General features: G+C 45.0%; 1 protein-coding gene across 1 annotated transcript in view; it reads right to left on the bottom strand.

Annotated features, from left to right (window-relative positions):
- Positions 1-2148: 2148 nt before the first annotated feature.
- Positions 2149-15343, bottom strand: part of TDRP (testis development related protein) — a 55846-nt gene continuing 42651 nt past the window's right edge. The window contains exons 3-4 of the mRNA XM_010363122.2: positions 6849-6952; positions 2149-5096 (exon numbers count right to left, since the gene is read on the bottom strand). Of these exons, the coding sequence (XP_010361424.1) occupies positions 4751-5096; positions 6849-6952 (450 nt within the window). The 3' untranslated portion in view covers positions 2149-4750. The remainder of the gene's footprint in view (positions 5097-6848; positions 6953-15343) is intronic.

Here is a 15343-nt window from a genome sequence, read left to right as displayed (position 1 = left end):
GAGGTGGCAGCTTTTATAGCAACTACATCAGTGAGTCCTGAATTCCTAGCAGGGGCTGATGGGCACCAGCTGTATTCCGCAAGGCCCCTCACCTGCCCAAACCCCGTGCCTCCTGCCTTTAGCTCTTTATAATTAAAGTGTTTAAACAGACAAGAGCCTTTGGTTATAGCTATTCAAGACTAAGATGCAGAAAACCTAATCTAAGATTAGGAAGTATTCAATACTTCACAGATTCACCAATATTCTTCAAGCTTCACTATTTTCTCCTCAGAGCCCTCTGAGAACACTCTGACTTTATAAACAGAAAAGAGCCTGAGGTCAGCAGCCGGGACCCTTCTCAGGGCTGGTGCTGCGGGCCAAGGCCTCAGTGAAAGGGTCACACTGAGCAGCCTCAGGCACTGCCGGGCACTGCAGACTGCGTGGTTCCCAAACAACACAGCTCCAATGTTTGAAGTACTGAGCTGTCTTCTTTCAGTAGAATTTTACACTTTTGGACAACGGCCAAAAGCTAGTTCACTTTTCTGTTATTAGCTAAAAGCTTAAGTTTTCATTTCCACATGATTCTTCCTTCACAGTAGGAATCTCAGAGGTTCTCAGGTAACAGAGTAGTGCTTTTTCTTAAAAAAGTGCAGTCAACTGACTGGACTTGCAGCTTCCCTAACAGCAGACCAGTCCTGAGCCCAGCAGCCAGTGAGAGGTGGTGGCGGTGGCCTGCCCCTGTCCCCCTCAGGGCTGCCAGCAACAACCAGATGTCAATGCACAATGCCCCAGTGGCAGGGAGAGGGCTGGCGGCCACTGCCAACCACTGACAGAGCCACCACAGCAGCTCTAGTAGGTATGAAGAACTAGAAAACAATAAATCACTGAAATCTGAGGCTGAATTGAGCATAATTTCATCTGATTCAGCCCTCGTTTTGATGTCTCATATCCACCATTATGAACAATTTGGGGATGACAGAACCGCAGGCCAAGAGGGGAACCACTTGTTGCTGCAGTTTAAATCCCCAGGTGTTGATTCTGGCTGGTGCTGGGTCAGAGAGTTCATGGCGCAAGTCGCAGCCCCAGGCAGAGACACTTCTACCAAGCAACACAGCACCTGGATGAGGAGAGCCACTCTGTTTCCACCGAGGCCAAGGCCGCCCACGGTGCATTCCTACCTCATCAGCTGGGCTAAAACTTTTTTTTACCAGAAGGAAAAAAATAGCCGCAGCAAACTATCTCAGTCATTCAGCACTGTTTAAACAACCTTTGGACTACCCTGAGCATTTTTTTTTTTTTTTTAACAGGGCCTCACTCTGTCACCCAGACTAGAGTACACTCTGCAGTTGAGGTTTTTTTGTTTTTTTGTTTTTTAAATGATCAAGTTAATGCTGATCTGGAAAAATCATCTTAGCCAACTGATCTCTTCAGAGCTGACTCAAGTGTGCCCTACTAGCTGGTCTTTTGGTTGATCAAGCAAATATCAACTGAAGAATGACCAAAAAAACTCAAAAGCACATTCATGGCTAAAACTAAACCGGGAGAGTAAGAGAGGGCAGAATGGTTCACCTGTGAGACAGCCAGAGGACGATCGGAATTACATGGCAGGTGTGGGTGAGAAGCTCAGGCTTAGGCTCTGAGGGCACCAGGCAAGGCTGGGGGGAGCAGAGTGGGCACCAATGCCATCCATGTTCCCCAGCGAGGGTGGAGTAGGTGACAGTGCAGTCCACACTCACCCATGAGGCCAGCGAGGAAGGCCAGGGAGGCCACCTGCTCAGGATGCAGTCGGAGAAGAGGGATCCCACACGGCCCTGCACCTCCCTGCAAAGCATCTGCACCCCAAAAACAGCCTCAAAGGCACTGCAGACTCCAGGGTCCCGTTCCCACGGGAAGTGAAGAGCATTCTCTAGAACAGGCCACTGCTTTCTAAAAAACTTATTTCTAAGAGATAGTCAATTTTTTTAAAGATAAATAGAAATGAATTGTTGCTACTATGTTCATGTTTCTCCACTTGAAGGAGTAAAATCTTGCTTAAGGACATAACTCATGAAATAAAGAACCAAAAACAGCAGCCAGGGTGCCCCACCACACTGTTGCCCTCCAGAGTGGAGGGCCCTGCGCCAAGGACGCAGTCACACACAGGCCATTCAAATACGCAAAAGACACATCTTGAAAACCAAGGTTGAAGTTGCTCATTTATTCATGAAAAGTCCACATGTGTTTACTGCATTCTAAAATGAGGCTAAATAGGAAAGGTGCCATTAGCTCTGAGTGATTAAAGCCATCGTAAGCAGATGCCAATAATCATGGAAACCAATAATGAAAGAGGTTAGAAACAATATTTTTATTTTTAAAAAGCCTCAGCACTAAGGAGGAACCCTTCTCTGAATCCCATCACTTTCCTATTAAAAAATTTTAAAAGTACAGTAGAAGGAGCACAGGACAGCTGTCTTCACACAGGGAAGCTGTGTGTTTACACAATTCAAACACCCAGAAGAAAAACCACATTCTCCCATTGACTTGTGAAGATAACAAATTTGCTTTGGTAAGTTCTTTCAAAAAAAGATATTTTTTCTCCCAAAGCACACCAATAAATATTTATATTAAAAACCATAGTTAATCAGGCACAGAAGAAAAAATCATTTTTACGTGAGTCTTTGTAGATAAGAAAAATTTGATTTACATGCACATTCCAATCCCAATCTGGGTTTGTCCTCACATTTTGAGAAATAGCATAAAGAACTATTTTGCCAACTGTGCGTCACAATTCTATGATTGACGTGAGTTGCAGGCACTTAGCGTTCCAACAGAGGCACAGCAACTGCTGATGCCATCACACCACAGAGCTCCCCACTACGTGGGCAGCGTCCCCATCTCCCCACACACGTGTGATTTCCAGAGTTTCAAACACAGTGTTTACATTCCTGCGCAGCAAGACCATGTTAGCCAAAAACAAGCCTACACTGACTTCCGCTTGAAAGTATTTGCAGAAGTCATGGAATGGTGAATGTTTTTACTACCCCGGAAAGCACTTCTCTAGGGAGAAAGACAGTTACGACTGTTTACCTGAGGAAACTTAGAATTTGTCAACTTAGCTGTTACACTAAAAATTATGAACTTGTCTCTGTATTATGGAACAAAGAAAACCTCCACAACTTCACCATTTCAAGGTTCTAATACGAACTGGAATTTTTGTTTGAACACCACTTGAAGCATGTCCCCCTTTCAAGACTTGGTAAGTAAACTTCTTATTCTATTAAAAAAAGTAGATGATTGACAGAAGGCTAGATGGATGCAGTCTGAGAGATGACAGACATAGAGGGTAGGTGAATAGATACAGATGATTGATAGGTATAAGTGATTGATACAGATTATAGATTTAGCTAGATGAATGGATGTATTAGGTTGATGCAAAAGTAATTGCTGTTTTTTCCATAACAGATGACAGATCAAGTAAACCTGTTCTATTAAAAAACATGCAGACACTGATAACACTGCAGTGTGTTCTGCCATCAGGCACACTCAGTTATTCCACAGGAACAAGCGGAAGGAACATCCACACGCATGAAACAGCACAGAAGTGCATGCCAAGCAACTCAGGAAAGGGTTTTTGTCTTTTTTTTACGTGAGGGGAATGCACAGTGTAACTGGAGGTTTTATTTTGCTTTTAAACAAAAAAGAAAAATATACCTTTTCTTTCAAACCACTTTTACCTAAGATAGATATCTGCAGGACTTGCTGATAAGCGCCAACCTGCCAGGGACACATAACTGGCACCTGATATTGTGCAGGATCACATTGTCAAGGACAGTAAAACAGACAGAAAAAGAACGCGCGAGATGCTCTCAAACTGGCCGTCAGTTCTTGTGGAGAAAACACAGCTTCTTACAGATCTAACACCCATCACAATCGGCATCTCGCTTTGCAAGAACAAACATATGAGCCTAATAAAAAAGAGGCACTTCAGTATTTTATGCACAGTCTTCACTCGGTAATGAGCAAGACAATGTTTCCTAAATAAAATTATCATCATACTTCTTTAATCTGTAAACAAAAGAGAGAGCAAATGTTTTAAGAAAATAAAGGAACTGATTTAGAAGTTCAAAAGAGGTAAAAATAAAATTCCAAAAAAGAACCATGGTTACTATCCAGTGCACACACAAGAGGCTATTCCTCCCTCAGGAAAAGATGAACATGCATTTTAAGATACTGACATTTTATGCCCAAATATAACCTTTGCTTTTCCAGTATTTGTTTAAATATTTGTTTAATAAGAACAAAGTTTAATTTGTCAAGTTAAACAAAATTTAACCTAACTTTGGAAGATTCATCTTACCTCCTCACTGTAATTTTCTGGCAAAAGAAAAGAACTGCATGACTGCTGCGTTTGCATGTGCTACATACAAGAAAGAGGTATAGAAGTCCTGAAACAGAACTACGACAGAGAGCAGCATGAAGATAATTTGTGGCAAACTGCACATCATTACTGCTGTACTATGGGACAGCATCAAAAATTCCCATCTCCAGTTTCTGCAAAACATGGACTGATGGGTATTTCTGCAATAAGGCAATCAAATGTACAATCCCTGCATGTGTTCACCAAGGAGTCACAGTGTGTGTGAGAGAGTTCATTAAACAATGAAACAGAGGTCCAAATATGAAATATAGGCAAAAAGTAGACTCTATTCTTTCTAACAGAAAAGACTCAACAACTACATGGTATACTAATAAAAGGCCACCACGTCGGGGCACACTTGCCATGCAGCCCCCCTCACTCCACCTCCTCCGGGCTGTCCGTCAGGTGGCCTTTACTCTGCCGTCGGATGCTCACCAGCCTCCCTGCCGAGCGCAGGCTCCACCTGGAGCTGTTTGCAGAGCTGGCCAGGCTGGTATACTTGGTCGAGCCCTTGGCGTCATCCTCCCAGCCTGACCAGGATGGGTGGCCACCCACGGTGTCCTCAGGGTCAGCTGATATGTCTTCAAGAGCAAGTTTTGGAGGCTCCCAACCTTCAATTTCATCTGGTTTTTTAGACTGTATATTCTGTTTTAAAACCAAATTGTCCCAAAATCCAGATTTCTTCTCTGCCTTCAACTCTTCTTTTAATCGTAAGTTAGTTCTATAGGAGATGAAAGAGTTAGGTGTTGGTGACCCAGTGGTCTTAGGGCCTCAAGCTGTATCCATTTTACAAACATAAAATTCTTTCAAATTTAAAAAAAATTGTTTAGAAAACTAACACAAGTCTATATGAAAATTTTCAAATATTAAAGTTAAGGAAAAATTAGTCACTACATGTTGTTAATGAAGTGTGTAAAAGCTGTATTTTAGGACACCACTTGGCAATACATAAGCAAATAACTAGTTCTGACAAGAAAGAAGTATTATCACACAAGAGAGGTCCTCAAGGAAATAGGAAGGTAATACTCAAAATTTTGAGCAAATCAGATCTATGAGAATCCAGGGTCTAGATTAAGAAACAAGGAGGGAAATCTATTCAATTTTTCAAATAGGTTTGCAATTGGATTATTAATATAGCAAGGTTGTGTCAAGCATTTAGTAGGTAATTTACTCAACAAAAATAAGCATTCAGAACACCATCTACTATAAAAAGGAAATGGCAGGGAGCGACAGCTACTGAAGAAAGATCTTCAACTACTCTTCACCCTGACTGTCCATGAGCATCACCTGGGAACATTTTTAAGAACACCAGTGCCCAGGCCCTCTCCTTCCAGATGCTGATGTATTAGCAGGTCACCTGACCGGTTCATTAGCAGGTGAACCAGTCTACCCGTCTTCTACAGATGAGGATTAAAGGTGAAGGCACAGCTCCGCCAAAGCACGCCAGGCCACGTGTCTGTCCTCAGTGCACAAAAGAGCAGAGAGGCAGACCAGAGGGCCCACAGTTCTCAAACAAAAGCAAACTCTGTACTTGTAGACTCACCAGGATTCATCTTCTAATCAAACAACTGTCCATAACACGGAGTAAATATGCCATTGGTAATATCATTGGGTAGTCACTGAACTTACATTTTCAACTTTACACTTTTTAAAATTCTGAAACACTGATGATAAATTAGCAAGGTCAGTTTAAATTTATTAAATTTTCTAAAATCTTTTACAGTTTACCAGTCAATCCTTTGCATTTTTAACAGTCATTTTGTTGTTGTTGTTGTTTTGGTTTGGTTTTTTTCTGAAACTACTAAAAATCTTAAGTGTGGCTACAGGCTGCTTTAAGGCTAATAAGTTCAATTTATAATTCTAAGTTATTTTCCACTTTTCCATAACCTTTCAAAATGCCAACAGAGACCCTCATGACCTTTTATCCAAAGTATAGTTTGTTCTTTTTTCATCGAACAACACAACTCATTTCTGGCTTTTTTTTTTTTTTGAGACGGAGTCTTGCTCTGTCGCCTCTGCCTCCCAGAGGTTCAAGCAATTCTCCCACCTCAGCCGCCCAAGTAGCTGGGATTATAGGCATACGCCACCATGCCCGGCTAATTTCTGTTTTTTGTTTTTTTTTTTAGTAGAGACGGGGTTTCACCATGTTGGCCAGGCTGGTCTCGAACTCCTGACCCTGTGTTCTGCCTGCCTTGGCCTCCCAAAGTGCTGGGATTACAGGCATGAGCCACCGTGCCCAGCCCATTTCTGTTTATTCACAAGGGCGATGTTAACTCCGAAGCACACATCACAAAATCCATGACCGTCTGCCACTCAACAGGGACAGACGGAGTGGGGAGGGAAACAGGGACTTGCCACGCCCCACAGAGTGTCCAATTACACTGTATTTATGCCATCAAGTTTTCATTTCCACCTCCTCAGTGACTTCCTCCCTCTCCTGAAATGATCATTTTCTTACACAATTGTGACTTACCCTTTGGACTTGGGAGATTTACATCTTTCCAGGAGATGTTGCTCATCATCTTTATTAAACAGTGAAGTCACTTCTTTCCAACCTCGGAAACTTGCTCCCTGAACCTAATAAAAGGTTAAGAAAAATGTCAAATCTGATGTCATGAATCAATAGAACTCCACTTTCTACTCCAATAACCATGGAGTTGAAATTTAGAAAAAAGAATTGGCAGAGCTTACATCTTAGGTTTCCATACCTGTGTGTACAGTTTTCTCCCATTAGCTACTAGTCATCTCAGCTGTTTTGGTAGTATGGTCATAACAGCTTAACAGCTTATCAGTGATGCTGAGTAATCTAAATTTAGTAAGACTAGTCAATAGTTGTATTTTGCCTAAATAGCTTATGAAAATGATGCTTAAAATCAGATGAAGCTTCCCTCACAATTAAGAATTAGGTCTCCTTAAAACTTGGGAGATTGGGCTGGGCATGGTGGCTTATACCTGAAATCTCAGCACTTTAGGAGGCCAAGGCAGGAGGATTACTTGAGCCCAGGAGTTCAAGACCAGTCTGGGGAACAAAGTGAGACCCCCCCCCACCGTCTCTATAAAAAATACAAAAACTTAGCCAAGAATGGTGGTGCAAACCTGTAGTTTCAGATACTCAGAAAGTTGAGGTGTGAGGATCATTTGAGCCCCAGGAGGTCAAGGCTGCAGAGAACTGTGATCTCACCACTGCACTCCAGCCTGGGCAACAGAGCAAGACCCCATCTCAAAAAACAAACAACAGCAACAACAACAAAAACATGTAGGAGACTGACCTTTGAGAAGGCTGTTACGAGAGGTCCCCTAGAAGGGGGACTTCTCCAAGGTCCCCGGAACAACTCTGCCACTACCTTTAAGCGTCAGCACCTCCATGGAGACAATGACCTTTGCCCTAACCTCTACAAGTGTAGATTTCTGAGAAGAAATAATTTTGCTGACTGTAAACAAATGATTTTGTACAATTTTTTCATTTCTGCAATCAAGATATCTTATAATGAACAGCATATTGGATACAATGAAATCCATTACTAAGAAGAAAGAATGGAGAAAAACATCTGACAACCTGGTGTGTGTCGAGGGCCCTTCATACTCACTGATGAACATTTCCCAGGGTTTATCATCACATTGCTAGGGCTGGGAAGGGTCTCTCATAGGGTAGAGCTAGCTTTTGAATACTTTGCATTGTTAAAAATATAATACAAAAACAAAGCAATCCTGAAAGCTGAAATGAGGCTGCGGGATGACATTGATCCGAGATAAAGATAATGCATGCAATTCAACCAACCCTTCGAGGTAACCCAGTGATTGCCAGGTGCAATGCCTGGGGGTCTCCGGGGTGTAACACAGCCTCAAGAAGGGGCAAAGGGCAGAGATGACCCTGAAAACCAACCAGCGACTAAGGGGTCCCACTTTTACTTCCCATAGGCCAGACCCTCAACTCCCTGTCTGGGCATCTGTAGACAGGCGGACAGGCCCTCCAACAGCTATGACTGGAGAGGTGTTTATGAATTAGGTCGTGGGATAGGAGCATGACGGCAGTACCCATGCCAAAGAAACCATCACAACAAAAACACTCGGCATCAGGCATCAGCTTTCCACATCACGCACTGCACAAAAACCTATCACACAACCCATGTCATGCTGACAGCTTTGGCACACTTGCATGTACATCAGGTAAAGGATTACGTCTGATGCTCAGGGCCCATGGCATGACAGAGCATGTGGCAGGATCCTATCAAGAAGTCTCAAGAATGTAATTCTAGAGGCTGACCCGTCCGGACTCTGGAGGAAGGACCAGGTGCAGTCACTATGTGCCCAGCACTGTGTGATGCAATCCCCACCCACCACGTCCCTCACTCTGAGCAGTGCCCCATGGGACACAGTGAAGCTTCATGACCTTGGGGAACTTGGCTCACGCAAATGGCCAGGAAGCAAAGCCAGGGCTTGAGCTAATGTCTCACTGCCAAGTTGTTATGTTCACCATTCCCAGGCCTGCCCTGTCCCAACACCACTAGGCACAAGCCTGTGCCTCACCCCTCCATGAAATGCCCACCCCTTCCCTTAATCTGTCATCACTACCTTCAGATGCTATTTGCTCCACACACCACCTGCATGTCCTAAAGGTGTGATATGCTGTGGCTCTGTGTCCCCACACAAGTCTCATGTCAAACTGTAATCCCCATGTGTCAGGGGAGGGACCTGCTGGGAGATGACTGGATCATGGGGGCAGATTTTCCTCTTGGTGTTCTCATGATAGTGAGTTCTCATGAGATCTGATCATTTAAAAGTGTGTGGCACCTCCCCTTTCTCTCTGTCCTGCTGCCATGTCAGATATGCCTTGCTTTGCTGCCACATAAGATGTGCCTTGCTTCCATTTCTTCCATGACTGTAAGTTTCCTGAGGCCTCCCCAGCCATACAGAACTGTGAGTCAACTAAACCTCTTTTCTTTATAAATTACACAGTCTCAGGTAGTTCTTTATAGCAGTGTGAAAACAGACTAACGCAGAGAATTGGTACCAGAGAAGTGGGCCACTGCTATAAAGATACCTGAAAATGTGGAAGTGTCTTTGGAACTGGGTAATGGGCAGAGGTTGGAATAGTTTCGAGGGACCAGAAGAAGACAGGGAGATGTGGGAATGTTTGGAACTTCCTAGAGACTCGTTGAATGGTTTTGACCAAAATGCTGACTAATGAAGTCCAGGATGAGGTAGTCTCAAATGGAGATGAGGAACTTATTGGAAATTGGAGTAAAGGTCACTCTTGCTTTGCCTTAGCAAACAGACTGGTGGCATTTTGCCCCTGCCCTAGAGATATGCGGAACCTTGAACTTGAGGGAGATGATTTAGGATATCTGGCAGAAGAAATTTCTAAGGAGCAAAGGGTTCAACATGTGGCCTGGGTGCTCCTAACAGCATACAGTCATATGTGTTCACAAAGAGATGATCTGAAATTGGAACTTATGTTTAAAAAGCAAGCAAAGCATACAAGTTTGAAAATTAGAAGTCTGACCCTCCAAATGGTAGAAAAGAAAACCCTTTCTCGGAAGAAATTCAAGCTGCCAGCTGCAGAAATTTGCATAAGTAATGAAGAGCCAATGTTAATTGCCAAGACAATGGGGAAAATGTCTCCAGGGCATTTCAGAGACCTTCATGGCAGCCCCTCCCATCACAGGTCCAGAGGCCTAGGAGGGAAAAATGGTTTCCTCAGCCAGGCCCAGGGTCCTGCTTCACTGTGCACCTCTGGACATGGTGCCCTGTGTCCCAGCCACTCCACCTCCAGCAGTGGCTAAATGGGGCCAAGGTATAGCTTCAACCATGACTTCAGAGGGTGCAAAGCTCAAGTCTTGGTGGCTTCTACATGGTATTGGGCCTGCAGGTACACAGAAGGCAGGAGTTTGGGAGCCTCTGCCTCAATTTCAGAGGACATATGGAAATGCCTGGACATCCAGGCAGAAATCTGCTGCAAGGGTAGAGCCCTCAAGAAGAACCTCTGCTAGGGCAGCATGAAGGGGAAATGTGGGGTTGCAGCCCCCACACAGAGTCCCCACTGGAATACTGCCTAGTGGAGCTGTGAGAAGAGGGCCACTGTCCTCCAGACCCCAGAATGGTAGATCCACCAACAACTTGCACCACACATCAGAAAAAGCCACAGGCACTCAATGCCAGCCTGTGAAAGAAGCCGAATGGGGCTGTACCCTGAAGAGCCACAAGGTCCGTGGAGATGCCCAATGCCTTGGAAACCCACCTCTTGCATCAGCATGCCCTGGATATGAGACATGGCATGTAAAGGGATTATTCTGGAACTTTAGGATTTAATGACTGTCCTGCTGGGTTTCAGACTGTAGCCCTTCGTTTTGGCCAATTTTTCCCTTTTGTTATGGGTGCATTTACCCAATGCCTGCACCTCCATTGTATCCTGAAAGTAACTAGTTTTTGATTTTACAGGCTCATAGGCAGAAGGGACTTACCTTGTCTCAGATGAGACTTTGGACTTGACTTTTGAGTTAATGCTGGAATAAGATTTTGGGGAATTGTTGGGAAGGCATGACTGGTTTTGACATGTGAGAAGGACATTACATTTGGGAGAGGCCAGGAGCAGAATGATGTGGTTTGTCTCTGTCTCCCCACCCAAATTTCATGTCAAACTGTAATCCCCACACATCAGGGGAGGGACCTGGTGGGACGTGACTGGATCATGGAAGCAGATTTGCCCCTTGCTGTTCTCATGATGGTGAGTTCTCACAAGATCTGATCATTTAGAAGTGTGTGGCACCTCCCTGTTCTCTCTCCTGCCACGATGTTAAGATATGCCTTGCTTTCCCCTCGCCTCCTGACATGATTGTAAGTTTCCTGAGGCCTCCCCAGCCACGTGGAACTGTGAGTCAATTAAACCTCTATTCTTTCTAAATTACCCAGTCTCAGGTAGTTCTTTACAGCAGTGTGTAAACAGACTAATACAAGGTGATTCCCCTAAGATTCCATTTTGGATATCATAAGGAAAATCAACAGGAAATGAGATTTATTGAAATATAAATCATTACCTATTGTTTCCATTGAAATTATTAGGAATAAGATGCCAAAAAAAAAAGTCTCTAGTTTATGAACTTCAAACAGAGATCTTTTTTTTTTCTTTCTTTGAGACAGGGTCTCTCTCTGTCACCCAGGCTGCAGTGCAGTGGCATGATCACAGCTCACTGCAGCCTCAACCTCCCAGGCTTGACTGATCCTCCCACCTCAGGCTACCACCTACAGGCATGCACCACGATGCCCAGCTAATTTTTGTTATTTTTTGTAGAGATGGGATCAAACAAATGTCACTGAAGAAGAAAAATCTACAAATGTACTCAGAGAGAAAAGTTTTCTAGAAATGAACTAAATAGTGAATGTGCACAACAAAAAAGGTAAGTGGATGGTCTTCACTTAGATCCAGAAGTACAAATGTACGGCTGCAATATCTGGGGGCAGGGGAAGGTGAAACACACAAAGTTATGGGATTACAAAGAACTGGCCAGTAAGGCTCCCAGCAAGCCTCAGCGCACAGAGCTCTTGCTGTTCCCGCTCACCGGCCAGTGTCCCCAGACTGAAGGTTCTCCTCTGAAGAGCCCTTTGTGAAGCTGATGGCCTTTCAGCCCTGTGTTCTGCAGTGCCTGGCTTACTACAGCAGGCACCACTGGCATCTGATGTCTCCAGACGGAACTGAAGCACATGGGGCACCAATGTTCCTTTGCAAGGCCAGAGATGTGCTATTTCCTGTGCACTCTTGGCCTCCTTATCCTCTTCCACCAACTTCTTCACTGTTTATAAACTGTTCATTCATAAATTTTTAGTCTTTCTCACACATAAGCTTCCCAAAAGTCCCATGGGAGCTGTGGGACTTCTACGGTTTCCTGGACCATTCTTCAGTAATGCTCTTCTCACCAGGAGCCAAAGAGTTAACTGGCTCATTCTGTGTGACAGTAAATCTTCTCAGGTGTAAGGATCTGTCAGAGATCATTGACTTGGTACATTCCACTAGATTTTGGTGGCAAGGAGGAGTGGTTTCCTGATGAGTGATCAGTGTTTCTCCTGGGAGCCACTTTCTGTTCCTGGCCCTCAGAGATGTCATCGCCAACCTGCCTTGAGCACTCTCACCTGCTGGCTGAGCAGAACAACAGCCACCCACCCAAGAACTAAACACAGGCCACAGAAAGTGCTCCGGAGAGCACCCGATGCCGAGAACAAAAGTCACGTAAATGTCTCAGTTTAATGAAGACGACAGTGATGGCAATGGCTCAGACTCCCTGAGCTTCCCATGAATTGAGATGCAGAGCATCTTGGGCCACAGGCCATCTCAGAACATAGGCAAACAAGGCACATCCATTTAGGGACACCAGGTGACCCACACCCTCCCCACCCAAACCCCAGTGACATGTTGTCAGTCATCTATTCACACAATGAGTATTATCAAACCCATGAGACTGGAACTCACTCAAAGCTAACACAGCACTGCTACAGTGTCTCCCCGGCCTACAGGCCAGAGATTTAGGCCTCAGACCTAAAGGCAAATCTGTAACACACTAGCAAACAAAACCACCACCCAAAGAAGCATCTTAAAATGTGATCTTCAGAAACCCCAACGCACACCACACACGCTCTCCGGAGAGTCAGTGCACGTGGCTTGAACACAACTCACCTCTGCACGCCAACACCCCTGCTGCTTTTACGGGTATCTGCTGGCCTGCAGGGGCTCGCCCTTCTCCCCACTTCCTTTGCCTTCAAATCTCTCTTTTCTGTTTTGTTCTTACTGTGAGATACAGAAATGCCCTAATCCCCTAGGCAGTGCAGCAATGTGCAAAGGCAACAGCTTCCTCTCCCTTCTAACTTCACTCGCCCTCGGGATGAGGAAGCCTCAGGCCCACCCAAAGTCTGAGCCCCACAAACCTCACACTCAAGCATCTGGCCGCCTGCTAGGCAGGTCAGCCACCACCCACAGCACGCCAGCCCTGAGGAGGCCAGCCTTCCTGACAAGCATGCCTTAATCTCCCATTTCTGCATAGAATTTTTTAGGAATTCCACCCTTTGAACACCACACTGGGCTGGCAGTAGAACCCACATTTTCAGTTGTGTGGTCTCCACTAACCACACCAGTGTCCCTGTAGCACCTGGCTGGCTGCTGCACATCCCATCAGATGACCCTGGAGCTAGGGCTCCATCCCACCACCAGCTTCCTGAGCCCCTGCTCTCACATGCGCCTCCATGGAGAACCAGCAAGGGAATCCCTCTCTACTGCCAGGTGAGCAATTAGAAGAGGCTGGAGTCCTAGAAGGTACACAAACAGACATGATCGAAGTGTGAGCATGAAGAGTGCTGCGAGGCCACCACTCATCCACTATGCGGGCAGACAACGGCCACGTGCAGCTGGGAGTAGCAGCAGGTTTCAGAAGCACCTCGGGGTCCCTAAGCCCAGGCCAGGCATGGTCCTTCTGGGGCCAAGGTCATCACAGCTGGACTTAATAATTCAGAAAGAATCCATCAAAACCAGACACCTGCCTCTTCTGCAGGCAGAGCCCTGCAGAGTCTGTTCTATGAGAAGGCACAAAAAACCCAAACGCCTCTTGGAGACCAGGAAGAATAATGGTAAAACATTCTTTAAAACTAGGATTCAATTCAGAGAGAAAGCGACATCCAAAACAATGAAGACAGATGAGGTGTGCTGTAAAACGCTGGTGATGACCAAGAAGTTAGGTCACAGAAATGAGAAAGTTTCCGCACAAAACAACGAAAAATGATTTTTCCTGTTTTAGCTATACCTTAGTTGTAAAAAAGTGCTTCGTGTTTCATGAAGAAAATTATGAAATATTGTAAAGAATATTAATATCCATAATTTACCAAAATTATTCCTGTTAGAGAGGTTAAATGGCAGTGTCCTATCAAAAATGTGCAGAGAAGCCGGGACCTCTGGCCAGCACTGAACACACAGGGAGTCGTAGACCTCGTTCGCAGGCCCCACCAGCGCACACGTCCAGATCCTGTACATGAGCACAGAGCTTGAGTATGGCAACCCTGAAGGCTTTGTTTAGAAGAATTGAACCTGCCAATCTTCACCTCCTGTAATCAGAAAACAGACCCTCATCTAACCAAGTGACACTCTCAGAAGTGCCATCCTTCATACTTAATCTCACAATTTGTAATCTTGAAATCTTAAAACAAAATGTCCAAGATACAGTGTCATTTGCGTTTTCTACTATTTTTCATCAAATGTAAAATTTGAGCATTAACTTTTGAATTATCCCAATAAAGCAGATGGAAATTTCTCCTTTTGCCACAGGAAGGGCAGGTAGACTGGACCCTGGCCCTGGGAGAAAACCTCCAGGCTGCTCCCTGCAACTCTGGGTCCTGACAACCAGGGCAGGAAAAGCACAGCAAGGCTGAACCACCGGTGACACCTAAGACCATCCCAGTAATGTGGGCAAGATCAGGAAGTGTCACACCAAAGTACCCGTGAAGGACAGAATCCAGAGAGAGGGTTAACAAGAACGTGAGCATAATGCTCGGGAAGGACAGAATCCAGAGAGAGGGTTAACAAGAACGTGAGCATAACGCTCGGGAAGGACAGAATCCAGAGAGAGGGTTAACAAGAACGTGAGCCTAACGCTCGGGAAGGACAGAATCCAGAGAGAGGGTTAACAAGAACGTGAGCCTAACGCTCGGGTCAGCTCAGTGCGTGCCACATAACCTGCACCTCCCAGTTCAGGCCAGAGTCCATGTAATTTTAATATTTTAATAAAACAAATTTCCTGGTGTACGTTGTTTTGTTTTGTTTTTTGGAGGCGGAGTCTTTCTCTGTTGCCCAGGCTGGAGTGCAGTGGCGTGATCTTGGCTCACTGCAACATCCACCTCCTGGGTTCAAGTGATTCTCCTGCCTCAGCCTCCCGAGTAGCTGGGATTACAGGTGACAGCCACCATGCCTGGCTCACTTTTGTATTTTTAGTAGAA

This window comes from Rhinopithecus roxellana, chromosome 9 (genome assembly GCF_007565055.1).
Source record: "Rhinopithecus roxellana isolate Shanxi Qingling chromosome 9, ASM756505v1, whole genome shotgun sequence".
NCBI classification, from domain to species: domain Eukaryota; kingdom Metazoa; phylum Chordata; class Mammalia; order Primates; family Cercopithecidae; genus Rhinopithecus; species Rhinopithecus roxellana.
This window is presented reverse-complemented; position numbering and strand designations above follow the sequence as displayed.